Source organism: Anarrhichthys ocellatus, unplaced genomic scaffold (assembly GCF_004355925.1).
Source record: "Anarrhichthys ocellatus isolate YVR2014 unplaced genomic scaffold, GSC_Weel_1.0 scaffold1, whole genome shotgun sequence".
In the NCBI taxonomy this organism is placed as follows: domain Eukaryota; kingdom Metazoa; phylum Chordata; class Actinopteri; order Perciformes; family Anarhichadidae; genus Anarrhichthys; species Anarrhichthys ocellatus.
Window position 1 is genome coordinate 11862170 of NW_022280031.1, and position 19289 is coordinate 11881458.

At 41.2% G+C, this 19289-nt stretch overlaps 2 protein-coding genes across 18 annotated transcripts in view; one reads left to right on the top strand and one right to left on the bottom strand.

Moving 5' to 3' along the window:
* pcsk1 (proprotein convertase subtilisin/kexin type 1) overlaps positions 1-3788 on the bottom strand; it is an 11958-nt gene extending 8170 nt beyond the window's left edge. Inside the window, exons 1-3 of the mRNA XM_031851775.1 lie at positions 3355-3788; positions 2060-2164; positions 1844-1966 (exon numbers count right to left, since the gene is read on the bottom strand). Of these exons, the coding sequence (XP_031707635.1) occupies positions 1844-1966; positions 2060-2164; positions 3355-3543 (417 nt within the window). The 5' untranslated portion in view covers positions 3544-3788. The remainder of the gene's footprint in view (positions 1-1843; positions 1967-2059; positions 2165-3354) is intronic.
* Positions 3789-8737: 4949 nt separating this feature from the next.
* The window catches only part of cast (calpastatin), a 38102-nt gene continuing 27550 nt past the window's right edge, over positions 8738-19289 (top strand). For 2 of the 17 annotated variants that reach the window (XM_031868319.1, XM_031868576.1), the window contains exon 1: positions 12428-14737. In XM_031868319.1, coding sequence (XP_031724179.1) covers positions 14663-14737 — 75 coding nt within the window. In that variant the 5' untranslated portion in view covers positions 12428-14662. Of the gene's footprint in view, positions 8966-9405; positions 9675-12427; positions 14738-19289 lie in introns of those variants that run through there. The other 15 variants (XM_031868154.1, XM_031868839.1, XM_031868664.1 and 12 more) reach the window with 12 other exon arrangements.

The window sequence follows — 19289 nt, forward strand, 5'->3', positions numbered from 1 at the left end:
TCTCTCTCTCTCTCTCTCTCTCTCTCTCTCTCTCTCTCTCTCTCTCTCTGGCAGGAGGAATTTCAAGCTTCAAGTATGAGTCACTCCCTGATTAAATTATCAGGCTCCGTGCCTCCGTCACACAGCTCCACCCTCACTCTGATGTCATCGCGGCGTCATGTGTCAACATTTGCAAATACTGGAGCTAAGAAAATAACATCACAGCATTGTGGCTGTGATGTTATTTTCTTTCCAGCTATTTTTGTGTGCTGAGTTTTGTCCTTGCTGGACAGACAAGGAGAGCGAATAATGATACTTTGTATGAACTGTTATGTGGCTCCTGTTGTGACACAGGCACAGAGTGATGTGGAAATACACTAAGCGGCACTTTAAGGCCAATTCCATTAGTGCCATCATCTCTCATCGGCAAAAATGATTCATCTCAATTTGTTTCTTATTCCCCACAAGCGTGTGACTCATGGTCGGTTAGCGCAGGTGCGTAGAAGTGGAAGCTGAGAGAACGTAATGTGAATCTCTCTCTCTCTCTCTCTATTCTGAATGCTTACCGTTTATTTAAAGATACACACACATTGAATTTTTATTTTTTTATTTTTTTATTGATTTATGAATTAAATCAGATTAATGGTCATTGTTCTGTGTTGGTATGAATGTACAGTATTGGCATCACAGCAACATATTACAGTTGATTATGGTGTTTAAATCATTCATAAATAATACATTAGTTAATCAACAGAAATCAGCAACTTTTTTGATAATTGGTTAATTGCATTAATCATTGATTAATAATCAATTTAGCTGCTTTTTTCCATTTCACATCATCATAAATTAGATATCTTTGGACTGCCTATTTTCAATATTTTCTGACATATTATAAAAACGTATTAATTTAATCGAAAAATCATCTGCAGTTGCAGCCCTAATGGAGTAACTTGTGTTTTAATGTATTTAATTTGATCTGGTAAGAATAGAAAATATAAGCAGCACCCAGAAACACTGTTGTATCCACTGTAGTATGTACGTGCTGTGGTCAACGGAACAGTCGCAGAGTTCAAGATTAATGATTCAAATCAGTAAAGATTTTGGGGTCAGCCTACGTTCAGGATAAAGTAACGGATCTGGCAGGGGATGCACAGCTGTGACAGTCTATTCTCTGCTACTACTTTGCCAGAATGGACTGAACCATCCCATTCAGGGTAAATTGGGACTTAATGCACGGCTCTACTCTATTCCATCCCGCTGGATTATAGTCTCTCCACTCCTCTCATCTCCACACGGACTACTCTACCAATTTAGCAAATGGCTCTTTTGGCTAGAGCTGCCCGATAGCGTGCTATTGTTACACCACTTTCATGTTTTGTTTCCCCGCTTTTTGTGCATTTCTACACACATGCGTGCATGCAAACTTACTGAAACAGCCCTGTGCGCGTACAAATGCATGTTGCTGTATAATAGGTATAATTCGCACACACACACTGAGTGGCCTGGACGCTGGAGGCATGAGGTCGCTGTGAGGACAGAGCAGAGAACAGTGTGGAGCTGTCCAGCACTCACAGGGTTTTGGAGAACAGACCAGCTTAACAGCAAACAGGCGGTTCAACCAGACACAACAGAAGTACACAACATATGACCAGTAGGGGGATATCGAATGAAATCTGTTGTTTTTGGAGCTCTGGAAAGTCCACAGTGTTCAAATATGTTTCTAAAAAAAGGCATCTTTAAGCCAGCACAAACTAGATTAATTGTTGAGCCACCTGTTGAATTCCTCATGTACTTTGGCTATCAGTGCTTAATCTGCTGCTTTGTGTTGTGTGTGAATCACTTTCAAGCCTTAGTGGTGACTCACCAGGTACCACTGCTGGTTCCACATGGGATCATCAAACAGCTTATCCACCGGGCAGTCCCTGCACTCCCCGAGGGACGCTCGCTTGTTGCGACGTTTCTCGTACTGCTGCTCTGCCCACAGCACCTACACACAGACGAGAGGAGGCGGCCGTTACAATGAGACCAAAACGATCGCGCACAGAGCACGACAAGTCAGTAGAGGAAAGTGGCCACTCACCCGATCATCCTCCGACAGCCGCCTGGTGATGTGGCTGGCGCTTCGTTTCATTCTGCTAGGATGATTGCGGTGTTTGAACAAGAAATGGTCTTCCAGGGCCCCGATCTGCACAGAGGAAGGCAAGAGACAGATAGGAAATGACATAATACCAGCCATCTGGTCGCTGAAGCCTGTCGTACAGGTCTAGAAACATTATTATGTCTCACAAAAAGCCTCAGGAATTCAGTTTTTGGTGGAGAAACAAAAAAAAACTCAGACGGTGTCATCACTACACTGTTACATCTAAATGTCTGCCTCTATTTTATCTATGATACACTGTGTGGTGTTTTTCTATGAAGTGAAGGGTAAAATACGTACTTAGAAATCTGATTACTAGCAGACATACAGTATTTACAAGTTTTATTTTCATGTATTCAAATATAAAATAGTAAAAACAGCACAATGGGACCTACATGTGTGAATGCTTTTCTGCCAATTCTTTACATGCATCTTTGGGGAAAGTAAAGCATTTTATATCCACATAATGGACTGATGCTAAGCGATGTGTCAATTAGTTTACTATTTTGATGAGATCTAGCTCTTGTTCTTTTGGAGGCTGATGCTTTCATTGTAAATCGCTAAGGATAAAAAGTGTCCTCTGAATGAATGTAATGCAATATAAAAACTGAAAATATGTGTGATTATGTTTGTGACACAGCTGAAGATGACAGCCTCATTATCCAAGACAGCTCAGTTAATCATTGGCCGCTGATGTTCAGAGCTACACAGGCTTCATATTAATGCGCTGTCCTTATGATGACTAATGTGTTTGTTTAGGAGAAGACTGCATGAGTCAGTCTGAAATGCTGGGGAAAAAACAGGGCCCTATACTGAACATGGATATGAAAACCAGAGTTATCAGAAGTGTGTAAACAGTGAGTCAGAGATTGATTCAATCCTGAAAATGTACTGTGTGCTTTAGGACAATCATAAAAGGAAGGAGTTTCCATTCTGATGGCTTGATCAAGCAAAGTATGATAATTGATATGGCTATTGCCTGGCTCCACAGCTGGTATTGTAGACCGTTTCATGATTCATTTTGCTTTTATGGTTTCTGTTGGGTTGCTGTTAAATTAGGTGTTTGATATTAAAACGAGACATTATTCAGATCCCAGTTTGCTTTGATATCACGCCAAATAAAAAAATATCCATTAAAACAGCCAGCACACACCTATCTAATATAATTATAATTATAATATATTTATAATTAAGCGCTTTTATTGCTCAAGTCTAAACACTGGGACATTAATGCCTACCTGTCGGACCAGTTTGTAGTCCAGCTCTTTGGCGATCCCCTCTGCAGCGGCCAGTCCGCCGGGGATCTCCACTGCCCACTCGTTCAGGTACTGCCTGTCCCCGTAAGTGGACTCCAGCGACCGGGCACCCGTGGGGAAGAGGATGGCGAAAACACAACACATCACCGCTGGATGACATCTCACTTCCATCTCAGAGGAAATTCAACCAGATGAGAAAATAAATAAATAAATATATATATATATCTATCTGTACAAATAGCTTAAATGCTCCCGATAAAGCAGCCACAACTCCGAGGTATAAATGTTTCGTGGTGACTACAAATGAATCTCCTTGTTTTCTGTTAATTCCTAAAGAAAGAGCTGGCTGAGATCGAGCGGACGAGAAACTGCGCGTTATTGGTTCGCCGAGGAGAGGAAATACTAGTGACGGGGAGGGCTGGTGTGTGCATTGTGTGTGTGTGTGTGTGTGTGGTCGTCATGGGGGGGGGGGGGGTGTACACACGTCAAATTACGGGTGCTCTGACGTCAGTTTGGCGTCTACCTTAGCTAAGATGAGAGTTCGAGTCCTTGAGGGAGAAAGTCTGAGAGGGAGGAGGAGATCCGACTAAAAATATCCCCGTTTGTCCCTGGAGCTGCAGGAGACACCGGGAAGAAAGACAACAATAAAACGAATCCTTATTAAACAGTGCTTATACTTATACACGTCTATCATGAGGCGGATATCCTTCAACTGTATCCTCAATGTTTTGTAGTTTTGTGCCGAAGCGTTTCGGTAAATGAATGAAATGTCTGTCTCAACCAACAACACATCTTTCTCTCCGGCCTCAGGCTCACGTGTCCACGTCGCCAGGAGAGAGAGAGAGAGAGCGAGAGAGAGAGAGAGAGAGAGAGAGAGAGAGAGAGAGAGAGAGAGAGAGAGAGAGATGCGTTTCAGCACCGCGGACAGCTCCGCGCTCTCACCGCAGGTTGTCGTCAGGTGATGCCACTGCAACCAAACACTGGGATGTGAAGGGAAATGGGTCTCTGCAGCAGCTGAGAAGGCTATCACAGCAATACATAACAATAATAATAATGATAAAGACGTTTATTTCTGATGCAACTCACTCAGTTATATTACATGTATCTAAATCACAGACAAGCATTGAAGTATCCACATCCTGTACTGAAAGAAAAGTAGTAGCCTAATACCAAAGGAGTAAAAAAAAAAAAATCCAAAATGTTTTTTAAGAATGTTTCCTTTGTAATTCACTGTTATTGCTTTCCAAAAGAGGTAACATCAAACAAAAGAAAACAATGATAAGATAAAACTAAACAGCAAGAAGACAAAAAACAAGATAATAATAATGATACTAATTCAGGTCTAAGTGGTTCTAAAGGTTATCTTTTAATTTCACAGAAATTGCAAAAGCCCATTTTTACGCTGTAAGCTATATTCACATTATCAGACATATCGGATGGATGTGAAATATGTACACAAACACAATGCAATATTTGTAGATGTGAAATAAAAATGTCAATTGAAAATGTTACAGAAATTATAGATATGGGAAATTGCACACAAATATGTCATCCATCTACAATATCTATCACTGTATGTTGTGTATATATAGTGTAACACACACACACACAGTTTTTAAAGAGGCAATCATGCAGCATTGGGATTTTTGTATCATTTTGTTTGGTGTCTTTTTTCCACAACCACATCTTTGACGTTTATAGGTAAACAGCATCGGGTGTTGTGGGTTTTATTATTTTATTTTCTGTCCTTCATTCAAAAAAATCTGCATTTGATGTCCACTGTTTTTTCATTGTAAAATGTAGGATGTGTTCTGTAATTTTGTCCACCTAAATCAAACAGTGTTTATGGGCAGTTGTTCGACAGTTATATTGCCAGCATCAGACGCTGTTTGACTTCTTTACTGATGCAAACAGTGGATCAGTGTGCTCTGATTTCACAGGTGTACAATGATCCAAAGATAAAGCTGGTGTAAGAGTCGATGTTATGTGTATGGGTTGTGTAGATGCGGTTCATACCAGACAAACTGTATTGATCAAATACAAACAAACACAACAATAAGAGCACTTTTATACAAAATGAATCGACAGTATAATTCAGAAGCACAATATTTGTGGAAAAGACTGAGCTTGTATAAGTCATTGTGGGTTCAACTTGTCAGAACTGATGATGACTGATACCTTAGGTCACCTGGCAATTTGCAAACAGGTCTGCACCAGATCTGCAGTATAATCCACGATTACCTAGCAACATCTGTTTGCTCTGACCGAGGCACTCACTCCGTCACACAGAAACTCACAGGTGAAGAGTCATAGAGATATTAACAAGATGGACGATCTTCATTGCGGGAGATCCTGGTTTCATTACAGGGCAGTGAATTTTTGACTGTTTTCATTGATTCTCAGAACCCTCTGTCCTTATCGCTGAGCTGCAAGGGTGTGTATTTCACTCCAGGGGTCTGAGTGCACTCATCCAGGCTTCCTTATTCCACCTTGAGGACACACACACACACACACACACACACACACACACACACACACACACACACACACACACGCACACGCACACACACACACCTACAGACAAAAGCGATACCTGCATCATCTCCGTCAAATGAGGTCAGAGGTCTAAGCGTGTTTCTTCAGCTAATTGTTTTTCCAGAGGGTGAAGGAAAGCCGCTGCTTTTAGGTGGAGGATGACGCAGATGGAACTACATCAACTGCTGGCATTAACTCAACCAAAATCAATTAGGTGTGACAAATAGATGTAAAGACTTCAACTGCACTTCCCTCTGATGTCACAGTTCATTAATGGTTCAGTGACAATTACAGTATTTTGTAGTTTCTTGGCAATTTACACAATTAGTTACTGATACGCCATCGTCTGGTTTTGTGTGTATATTATATACAGTTTTTCAAGATCTAGCACATTTTCAAATTCCAAAGACATAACATTCAAATGGTTTAATGATACAATTACATACAAATCAAATTAAACTGAGGTCATGCAGCAGCACACTGTAGTCTAACATGATTATGAATAAAAAGAGACGCATAACGCCAGTGAATGGGACTGATATACTCCCATGTCACACCAACAACCCCGTGAAATGTGGCGCCTGTGACACTCAATAAGGACAGGGGGTTGCCATGCCAACCCCCTGTCCTTTTGTCATCTTAATTGTCGCCGTGGCCGTCAGACAGAAACCGTGTGACGAACCAGAAAACAAGAGTTTCAATAACATAAGATCGGTAGAACGCGGATGTTGAATTGTGTGAGATGGATTTATTTCATGATGTTCTGATTGGTGCTAAACTGGAATAAAACTTGCTTAGAATTGTGACATTTTTATAAAAACATGCGATCAAACACAATGAACTGTGCTTTAAAATCTGGTTTACATCCCAAAGTCTGCAGAGATGTGATCATGTAATATTCAGTTGGCTCACATATTGCAGCCCTCACAACATGCAGGTTCATATTGAGATGAAAGCAGCATTATGTTTTAAGGAGCAGACACTAAATATATACTTTACGTTGTCAAAGAGAGTGGAAACTTAAAAATGTAGGCTTATGGGTAAAATCAAGGTTCAAGAGAGGGAACAAAAGCCATTCAAGTTTGTAAATAGTGGAGTAAAAATATGCTTTAAGATCACAATCACATAGTTATTTAATACATTTAGTAGGAGAAGAGAAGGATTGTTGCTGCTAAATTTAGAGATAGCAATACATTTGATATAGAAAATTTCAAAACACACAGACAAGCCAGTAAACAAGCCAGAAAATATAATACAAAAAACTACTCAAAACAGAGTAGAAATATATAAATTAGATAGTAGAACAAGAAAATACAAACATAAATTTATATAAACACATACATTTACAGATACATCAAATATACATACAGTATTTAGCAATTGATAGTGGTAATGTTGTTGTACCAGCTGTATTCAGTAGTCTGTTAGTGAAGGAGCAGCAGAAGCTTATTCAGTCTACAAGACTGCATAGCTGTTGCACATCTAAATAATACCTGAATGAAAAGTAGCAAAGGTTAAGAAGCGTCTCATTCATTCATGTCAACAAAGCTCAACCAACGTTGTACAAATGTCATCAGTTATCAGAAGATTCTGTAAAAATGCCGTTCTGGAGTCAACCAGATTGGCATCACTTCGCAGGTGACAGACTGCTGGTTTCTGAGGGGATGTGACGGGGTTCGTACTGTTATCAGGACAGATGGACTGTGTCTCTGAAGGGCATCAGACTGATGGATACCATCAGGGGTCAGACGTAGTCATCACTTTCATCCACCCTGTTTCACCGACATCAGAGCTGTCTGTACCAGAAACAGATAAACGACAAAGGACAAGTCAGTGTGCTCACAGGAAGTGTGCCGATCGCACAGGAAGTGTGCCGATCGCACAGGAAGTGTGCCAATCAGTATTGAATTGGTTTTTCTGTAGTGCCTCCGTTTGTGTCCTCTGTTTCTTTCAACCTGCCATGATACTGCATGAATCCACATGTCAATCAATCCAGTTGTTCTGACAGCTGAATATGTTTGAACAGACAGCATCATACACATGTCATTAATCTATATCTCAAATATATGGTCTAGTCATGCTGGAAGTAATCCTTATATTGATAAGAAAAAAAACAGCTATGGTAAGAAACACAGGGATAGTTATGTTGAAATCTAACACATTTATAAACACATTTATTATATAGATATATATGACTGTAGAAGTAACCATACATACTCAAGTGCTGCACTTAACTGCAACTTTGAGGCACCTTTGCTTGCTACTTCCACTGCAATACATGTTAGGAGGGAAATAATGTACTTTTTGCTGCACTATATATACACTTGAGAATTTATGTAACTAGTTACTTTGCAGATTTAAATTAATAACATAAACTGCTGCTGCTAAACCTGCTGTTGATTGGATGTCAGTCCCGCTGTTTCCCACCAGAGGGCAGCGTTGTGCTAAATAAATAAACGCACCAGGTTCCTGAGAGAAAAAGCACAAGATCGGCGGTGAGTCAACTCTTCCCTGGTCTGTGGGGCGTGTCCCGTTATGTGAAAAAAAGAATCCAGTTTGAATGTCGGTTCTTCCTGTGTTGCATGTAGATTTGATACATGGTTATCTATTCACATGCACTGAGTCGCGCAGTAAATGCGGTGTGTGTGGACCCACACACCGCATTTCTCTCTCTCTCGTAATTCAATACGATCACAATTGGGTCAAATCTGTATTTTAGTGTCGACCACTGTAGCTGAACAACCTCGAAAATATCCTGATAAAGTACAAGACCTCAGTTACTGCAACTCCATAGGCTGCACACACACACGCGCGCGCGCGCACTGCGAAAACATTTGTGTATGCACACGTTTGATCCATCATCAGAGACGAAAATTTTCTGAGCGGGAGGGGCAAATTCGTTTGCTGCAAGGGGCAGATCAGCCCGTAGACTCAGATCCTCAGAGAGAGCACTGAGGGCGCAGAAGGCAACTTAAAGAGTGTATCCACCCGTGTTCTGAAGATGCCACACAAGAGACGAAGCCATGGCCACCACAAAAACCCAAAGGAGGCGGACGAAGTAAGTTTATTGCACGGCACACACGGAGCAAAGTGATCGTACAAGTTTAGGATGTGTTTACAGATGCAAATAATCTCCAAAACACACAAAGTGGTTAACGCAAAGACAACAATGTTAGCCGTTTCCAGACATGCATATTAATTGTAATACACTTGTACAAGTAGGATACATAGTCTATGATTTGTGACATGTATCTTTGATCGCTGCATCGATTATAACCATGTCCATATAAGTCAACATCATCGGTCAATTGATACATCAGTGGTTGCCAACAGTCGAGAAGCTATTTGTGTGGTTCTCCCATATGGCCAACCCCCCCCCAGCAGTTAAGCTAGAAACAATCACAATAGAAGTATCAAGTTCCTTCCATGGAAATATGCGAATGGTGAGGGGAGGGGACTGTGATACATATACACGGGTATGTGCTTGATTCTTCTTTGGCGATGCGGAAGAGTCAGACGTCCCACAAGAAAACAATGCATTTTAATTGGGTGATTGAGTCAGAAGAGGGCTACAGTGCAGACAAAGAAAGTGAGGGAAGTGTTAGTAGTGCGTGGGGAGTGGCTCTCACTGTTTGGGAAGGCATGATTGACAAGATCTGTAAGTGAGAACAGGAGAGTGGCAGTGCAGGGAAGAACCTTTGTTTCAGGGCAGTGTTGTACTTCACTCCTAATCCCTCATGGCGTACGCAGCATACTGGATGAGTCTTGTGAGTACATTTGCAACTTTTCACACACCTCTCTCTCTCTCTCTCTCTCTCTCTCTCTCTCTCTCTCTCTCTCTCTACTGTTTGAAACTCTCTTCAAAACGCTTAAACAGCCCTCGGCTTAAAAGTTGGCACCTGAAGAGACGTTGATTGTCTTCATTTATTGTTTAATTAAACCAACACAAGTCTGAAAGTGTTCCAGCTTTGCTGAATGCGCTCCAAAACTTGGCATTGGCTGCACAAAGCAACCTTTTGAAATGAAATGAATTATTGTAAAGGCTTTGCCCATATTCTGTCTCACACACACACACACACACACACACACACACACACACACACACACACACATTGTTTAGATATGAGGGTGTGTCTGTTTAAACTGAGATAGGCTGCAGTGTCTTGCCACAGTTTCAACTCATTCCAAACTATTCATGTTGAACATTAAGTCAGAATAAAATGTGTTATTTGAATCACATGCAGTTATCATTGCGTACACAAATACCAACATTTAATCAAATGCTATGTGGTATATTTGTTTTTTATTAGCATTAGACTTTCATAAACATGTTGGAAAAGCAAGAATAACAACAAAATGATGAGACCTGTGCATGAAACATTTTTCGTCAGATGTTAGATGAATAAACCATCAACACAATAGGTTAAAACTCACTGCTTCCTGTACAAGACGTTCCATTGAATTTCAGTTATGCTAACAAGTTGGTGTGTGTGGGTGGGTGTGTGTGTAGCAAGGAGGAGCAGCTGCTTCCCCACTTGAAGTCCATCATAGTAGCAGGTTTTCATCCTGCTATCCCACTGCAGGGTTCTGCTAGGGCAAGGTACTGACTCAACATCCTCCTGCTGACTCATGGATGTTCTCTGAAACCAAGTTATTGAATTTTCCCCACATAGGCAGGATCTTGCAAGAGTGACTTTAGAAGGGATTATTATCGCCTAAATGTGGGATGGATCCCATTCAGATTTATTTGTCTGTTATAGTGTTAATTTAAGGTTTTAAATAGGCTGGATATTTTTGATAATTTCAACAAAACAAACTCTCTAATTTCGGTGGCCATCAGAATTTTAAGACCCAAAAAGGAAAAGTGAGATTTTTCGTAACATGCGTAACAGTAGAGCTGTGCCTATTGTTCTGAAGTGAAAGGCCAATGCTTGGTTACAGTATTCATGTACAGGTGGAAGAAAGTCTGTTTGTCTCCCTCTGCTGAGTGCAGGCACGTTTGAGCTTGCTAAATGCTGATTTGTCAGATAAGAGCTGCTTGTCCGTACACCAGCCGATGTTGATGAGGAGGTGCAGTAAATCCAAATCTCTACCAGAGAAAACATTTATCTTTACTGGTAATCCGTCTTCATCTGTTTTTAAAAGTGACAACTCACACCATTCTGCAAAGGTTATCTATCTGCAAGTGCCTGTAAAGGTGTCAAGCATTCATACAATTCCTGGCTAGCTGGAGCAGAAGCCTTCTATTGTCTTCAGGAACGTAGTTGAGCCAGTATGTTGGGTGGTGATGGCCAGAGTTTGTAGACGTCTGAACTGCAGCGGTGGAGATAGTGGTGACTGTAGTACGGCATGGGTCCAAATATAAAGAAGAAGGCCAGTTTGGCAGAGTTGCCAGTGTTCACTTATGTGGCACTGACAACATGTTGATGACAACATCTGTCCATTTCCTCATTCATTTTCACTCATATTTAACTAACTTTAGCGCTACTATTGTAAACGTTGAGGTTGAAGTGTCACTTGTTCCTGTCACTAAACTCAATCTTTTTTTATGCAAATCTCAAGTCACATGTCACACAAGTGATATTAGTCCTTTTAGGTCTTTGGGAGGTTGCAACACAAGACATATCTTTTTGGTTCCCTTGGTGCAGCTAAGATTTACAGGCTGGGTCATTTGGCATTTAACAAAGGTGTGTCTGACTCAGTGGCGGGCCGTCAGGGCCTGCAAGGCCTTCTCTGCTGGCCTAAACAGAATCACAAAGCTATATCTATTTTATAATTTAATAATTTTTCTTAAATACACTACATGTATTATAATTTATAATAATATTTTCCCCATTATCTTATTTTCTCATTGCACAGCTCCTGTCTTCCTCAGTTGCTCTGCTTCCAGTGCAACTTGTTTTAAGTAGAGCTTTTATCCAATCAGATTTCACCTCTGTGTCTCTAGGTACGAAGAGAGCAACAGGCCTGCACACTCTGAAGTGCATCCATGTGCAGTATTAAGTGAATGGGGACAATATTGTTGATTGTCATAGTGTTCAACCAATCAGATCTTTAGTTTGACATGTTGGGCGTATTCTTTGACGTGTCAGCGCCTGCGAGCCGGCCTATAATGACATCAGCATTACATGCAGCTCAGTGTCCATGTGTAGCTCTCCCGCGAGGTGCAGAGTGTGCTGTGATTAGTCAGTGGGCGATCACGTGACTATCGTGAAACGAAACTTAACGGCACAGGCTGTCGGTAGTGACTCGCATCACGTGATGCAGCTCAGCCAATTAAATATGGGCATGTACCACACACCATGACACAGGGGACTGAGACGAGGAAAGACATTGCAGAGCAGTACATTCAATGTTTGTGTTGTGAAAGTGAAATCCTAAAATAATCTCTTTGGGCTTGTCGTTAAGGAGTGATGGTGGGTCCCACAGCCAGACCAGCTGAGAACCATTGTCCTCCATGAGTGCAGAAAACATTATATTCTCCTGAATATAAGCTTCTGCATTTTCCAATCGCTCTAGTACTTTTCAAACGTATTGTAAATCTCGTACCGAACTGTACGTACATTTACTAGTACATAGTTACAGCCTTAGAAACTAATAATAACTGTGGCGCCATCATGTGGTTATAAGGAGGTATTTCAGCTGCAGGACAACAGTGAAGGCCTAGGTATAAAATGCAAGGCCCGCCACTGGTCTGACTGGAAATGTACCACTGCAGGGCTGTGCTGTACCATAGACTGTGTGCATTCGTTTTTCTTTTTTTGTTGTTGTAATTCATCGGGTACAGAGAAGGGTTAGAAAAGCAAACTTGTATGGCTTCATTCCCTTTGCGTGTGTGAACACACTGGCTGATCAGACGGAATACATCTGAGGTTTTAAAAGTCTGACATTGTAGGCTTGCTCTCAGACAAACCCTGCCTCCATCACCACAATTTAATTAAATGTTTTGCCTGCATGCCCACAGGCTTTCAGCACAGGGTAGATATCTGTAGGTGATATGCTTATGTAGAGGAGAGTCTTAGTATTGCAGTGTTTGGTTTTAGTCAAATTGGCACCATTAAAAGTATACTGAATCAGCTACTAGAAGTTCCTGTGTACATAATGCACCCATGAATGTACAGACAACTACCATGTGAGTAGCATTGCTGTGATACTGGAGGAAAAAAACGTAACGATTCTCAGACAAGTTCTGGATTTAAAAGGAACTCCTTATGATTTCTGAGTGGATTTCTGGACGTTTATTTGTCATTCAGTTTCAGTATAATTTTGTACCTGCAATAATTGTACATGTTGCGATGCCAGTGAACTGTCTTTGGTGTCTTTAAACCCTTCTATGTGGCATGTAAAGTTAAGGAAGATCTCACAACTCCACCTGGACATTCAGTTTTAGTGACTATTCAACCTGTGTGCTGCACAAACAGGAGTTCCATGTCTGGCCAGTTTGTACTAATAGTACGGTACATCGTTTCCATATTTTGCTGAGCTGTGCTACTAAAACACGGGTTCCATGCCAGTGACTCACTCAAAGGCTGTATTGTCTGCACACCCCACCCAAGAACTGGCCAAAGGAACGCACAATACAGGTGAGGTAAAGCCTCAGAGCTATGACTGGAATTGCACTTGGCACTCCCATTGCCTCCTCTGTAAATCATGTGAAAACAATGGTAGCAAAGGAATGGCTTTGCATACACCCGAATATACTTTTTCTGCACAGTATGTGTTTGTGTTTTCAAAGAAGGTAGTATTGAATGTAATGCTGTCCTTCCACTTCTGTACTTCTGCATGTTGTTCAAATACAGTTCAAAGTAAAGCGTCTCTCTTAGTATGGGAGGAAAAGGTTCAGAAAGTCAACACCCATGCTTTAAGCAGTAAATCTGTTAGTCATGTGGTCTTAGAAACACTCCCTAAATTCTGGTTTCCCAAATATTTTTTTTGCGTCCGCCCGAGCTGTTTTGATGCACAGAATCATGATGAAATCCCCTCCTTTTGCCAGAGATAACGGTCTTCTATTGGCTCAGCCAGTGGTTATCGCTTGATCGTTGTGACCTGGTTACATGGAGACCAATCGATATCCTTCCCTGCTGCTATTATCCTCAAGAGGTGATGATCTCACTGTAACATATGATGAGGTCTTGTCTCTCTTGACAGATTGTTTGACGCAGATGTATTAAAAAAACTAAAGTCTGGCCCCTCCCTTTAATTCTCATAGGCAATTAGGCAGCCAGGGCGGTTGCACAAGCCTTCTTTTATTGCTGCATGCACAAAAGAAGTGTGTACACAAGCATGTGTCTCTATACATGTGTGCTCAAGGCCAGCGCATTACACATCTGGGTGTGTGCTCGTTGATAAGTGGCTCGGATATTGTCTCAGTACACTGCGAAAAATTGTTTTACACACCTGCCCAGGCATGTTTTTATGCAGGTGTGTGTGTGTGTGTGTGTGTGTGTGTTAAAGCAGTATCTGTTTCCCTGAGAAGCAGCTCCGATGTGGCCCCTTATCAGGTGGGTGTCAGTCCACGGTCAGCTCACTTCCCCTTATAGCCCAGAGAGTTACAGCCCGGCCTCTCTTGTGACTTTAAGATCTGAGCTGTCTCCCCCTCTGCTCTCTGACCACGCCCCCCCTTGGGTCCCTCCCTCCGTTCCCTCCCTCCCTCCGTTCCCTGTGAGTTGGAAACATGCTGCAAGCCGACAGTCAAGGCAGAGGCTCATAGACAAACACTCGCACACAGACACGCTCGGAGGCACTTTCAGCCAACATGGGCCAGATATTGACCTGGTTCCGAGGCCCACGGGACGGCCAGGCCCTGCAGGATGTGTCCGTGGAGGAGCAGGTGTGTGCAGATGTGTGTGCGTGTATGTCTATGTGTGTCTGCTTGTGCCATTGTATGTGCTAAGCAACTAATCCAAAAGTATCCATGTGTGTTTTGTTTTGTTGATGTAAGTCAGCCTCCAAAGCTACACGTATGAGTACTGCTGTTTGCAGTTGTTGGTCTGTTAGTTGTGTTAGTCCAGTTTGTGCTGTATGTTTAACAAAGGACTTATAGGGGAAACATTCATAGGAGACTAACTGTCTTGGCTCTAATCCAAGTCAGACCTCTCTCTCCCTCTCTCTCTCTCTGCTGGAATGTGAGGCTCCCGGTCAGCCTGTGTGACATTAGAACCAGAGTGTGAGTTTTGTGGTAGTGAGATATTAAACCAAGGCTTGGACAAGGCCTGCATTGTTTATACCCATTTCTACAGGTACCACATCAACAGGGGAAACGGATAGATTCCTGTTAGTGATGGTTGTTTAAAGAAGATAGGTGTCCTCCCTTTATCTTCACAAAGAAAAAAACATAAAGTTTGGTATTTGTTTGAGTTTGTTGGTCTCGCCCAAATATCATTCTCCTGTGATAGGCTACAGCGGCAGATGGAGCAATATGAAAGGGTGTGGAGCTGGAATAAGTTTAAGTATTTCTTTATTGCACAACTTGGAATTGGATGTCATATCCTGTAACCTCAGTGCCATTACCTTTGTTACATTTTCACACGTCGTGCAGAGAAAGCGACTGTGATATGTGACAGGTCTACACTGGCTGTCCTGATGTCAGTACTTTGTGTTAGTTTGCTCTGAGTCACTCAATGTGTTAAAGGTTCAAATGTGTCCTGGGAGGAGGACTTGGAACAGATTTTTTGTTGTTGTTGTGTTTTGGGCTGAAAAATGTTAGCCTCGGGCTGCAACAGTCTGCCTCCCTCCCTCACAACTCTCTGTTGCCTGGCTTAGACTGACAGGAAATGACCAATGGGAAAACATATCTATGCTGAACATGCAGTGCAGTCTAAAAATGACAAGTAGATAATGGAGCAAGAAGATAGTCGAGCGGAGTGGATGTTGTACACATCAGTCTTGTCTGTTGACACTTGTGTTTACATACTGTGGTACAATTGACAGCTATTTCAACACTGCAGTGGATTTATAAATCATTTCTCATTAACAGTATGCATAACGGCGTTATTCAAAACCTACTGGGAACAATCTTTTTAAAACTGTGGACTAAGCAGTATTTGTAGTAAAACGTAGTTTTTAAAGTCCTTCTCCTCAGTAAAAGCAATACCACAATTCAGTTGTTTACCTAAAGCAGCTATAATAGATGTTTTTTTTTGTCACAATACGACAATGTACAAACAATGTGACTGGTGTCACTCATAGTGATGAACCAACAGAGTTATCTCATGGATCTGGAGCTCTATATTATTTATATTACTGATTTATTGTGATACTTTCATTCACGTGTAAGCAGCATTTTTTTTAACTACCAGTACTTTATATCGCCTTCTGTTAGGTCTTTACAGATTATGTTTGTAAAATACTATTGGCAATATAAACTAGTAAGTATAGCAGTTAAATAAATGTTGTGGCATAAAAAGCACAATATTCGTCGATGAAACCTGGTGAACTAGAAGTGTAAATTAGCTTTAAATGGAAGTACTCAAGTACAGTACCTCAACATTGCACTAAAGCACAGAGCTTGAGAAAGGTACTGCTTGTTTTTGTTGTCGGCCTACAGCACAAAGTTGGGCTTTCAAGACTCTGCTGACTGATTTGACCAAATGGAAGTCTGACATGGTGCATGTTTACTTTTCCTCTACCAGGAAATGACAAACCAAGTCCCCTCTGTTATACCATGACATAAATCACCAAAGACCACCTGGAGCCTGTCTCCTTTGCAGTTAAGTGATGATATGTCACAAGGTGTCTGGATACTGAAGTTCAAATGTCATAAACAGCTCTTTACTGGAACGCTCTCTGCTATTTGGAGCCACATACGTGCAAAATATATAAAGTGTTTCAAATAGGCTAAAGGCAGGAGGCCATCAGCTGTATTGATGAGATGCTTCATTACGTGGCACTCTGTAATAAGCCCTCCGGCTGTGTGTTTGTGCCAGAAAGAGAGGGGGAGCACGTTGTGTACGCATGAGAATAAATACACAGACGTTCTTCTTTACACATATCCCGCACAGCTAAATATTATCTGTCCATTTCCAGTTTGATATATTTAGATATGTTGGTGTTCATCTCGATGGCGTCTGTTATTTCCCAGCACTCATTGAAACTTGTCAGATTTCTCACTTCGGTGTCAGTTTGGCTTGAGTAGAGTGCTTTTGTCCTGTCGGTTATATAAAAGTAAATCTGGGAAAGTTTCCAGGCCTCTGGGCTCACCTGAGAATGTGCTTCAGCGACACTTTGTTGTTCAGCACCAAACTCTACTGAGCATTTGTTCTGCTGTCCGTTTACATCTGCCATGCTTGAGGAAAAGCTGGCGTTCTGTTTGTCCCGACAAGTAATAAGTAATGAAGACCCGGCTGCCTGATGCTTACTGGAAAATGTAATGAGATATAATGATTCAGATTCTTGGTATCGCTTCACATAAACACATGAAAGTGGAAAGCTAAAGTTGATGATGACATGTTGGCAAGCTTGTGATTATCATGAGTGAAAATGGCTGACAAGTCTCAACAATATCTTGACCTTATTTACTCTGCAGATGTAAGACATAGGTCCAATCTAAGTAGATAAGTAGAGGAAGGGCCTACTTTTTGTGTTTGTTTGGGATCAGGGGCGTTTCTAGGATTCAAAGAAAGGGGGGGCTCAGCCCCAAGGAGAGGGGCATGTTTCCATTGTTTCAGACAGTTCATAGATTGGTTCAATCAGAGTGTGATTTTGCTCTGTAGTTTTGCTTGCATTCAGTATATGATAACACAAGAGACAGAATTTCAGGGTCATAGTGAAATTTGACAACTCAAATATGAACTTTTCTCAAATAAAGAGAGAAATAATTTTCCTGCTTGTAAAGGAAAGACGGATAAACTAGCTTTCATATCCGCGTCACTCCCACATCCTAACTCTTAAAGGGGCCGCACACAATGGAGAATGGACCTGACAGTGTCAACTTTTGAGTTGTTTACTTGTTTTATTATGAGCAGAAGGGAATAAGATTTTGATCAACATTTACATCTATTTTGTTGTCCGTGTAGTTTTTACATACCAGTGATATTTTATGCTCATTTGGACACTATCACTGAGATAAAGATGAACTAGTTCAGTGTCAAATATACCATTGAATGGAGAGAAAAAAACATGAATAACAAAAATAAAAAAAACACATTTCAAGCACATCTTAATTATCGAATGATAAATATTGTATGATGGGCTGAAATGGAAGGAATCTTCTTAAGGAATCCATAAAATAAGCCCCCCTAAAATAAGCCTAACGACGCCCCTATTTGAGATATGTGGTAGGACAACAAACCAGGGGGAAAGTGCAGTTCTAAATTTAGAGATGGTACGTGGCCATGCAGCAGAGCAAAGGACAGCTATAGCTTATGGTAAGGGTGGGGGATATCAATGCACACGAGAAGGAGAGTTTCACAGGGGTCAATGGATTTTTTGTTGTTGTTGTTGTTGTTTGTATTGATGCACTGAAGTCACTGCTCTGTAATCATGTGTTCTAATGGTTAAAAAGAAAGACAAGTTAGCTGCTAAAGAACAGTGGTTTTTAATGAATTGTTGGGATCTGGAAGAGCGTGTTTGGTTATCAGCAAGTATGAAAACGAAATCACTGAAATTAATGAAGTTATTCAAATTAATAAGATTAGTAATAAATATTAGTAATAACGGGGCACCACCCTGAGATCAGGGACCAATAACCAAACTATAAATAATGTCTCAAAATTGGTGTTGGCTCAAAATGTCAACAGTCAAAGAACTATTCCACATTAAGAGTGAACAGTGAAGATTGAATTTGAGAACAGGCCACGATATACAGCTATCATCACAACACACATGCACAAAGTAATCACAGAAAACTTCAAAAAATACTGATTGAGTCAGTAATATTATAAACTAACAACTGCTATACAATTACAAGCATACTACCTAAAATCAACAAACAATCACGTAGTGAGGGTGCGTGTGTGCGTGAGTAGGTGGGGGGGAGAAGCGAGAGAGAAAGAAAAACGTGAGACTTAACATTGGCGGAAGAGAGAGAAACTACCAAAATGGCGGCCGCGATCTCTTAAGTGATCACACCACGCGAGACTACAAAATGGCAGAGGAAAGAGAAAACTACCAAAATGGCAAAGGAGATAGAAAAATATCAAAATGGCGAATGCAATCTCGTATGTGATTATTTAACGCAAAACTACCAAAATGGCGGCAAGGCCACGATTATTTAACGCAGCAATGAGGCACGCAATATAGAGGCCGCGCTTCTCACCACATGAGATGAGCAAAACAGCACAACCTACATGTGCGTGTGTGTACGTGTGTGTGGGTTAGTTTAAACAATAAGGAGAAGGAAAGACACTCAAAGCAAGTATTCTGTACTTAATTCGGGACCCGGA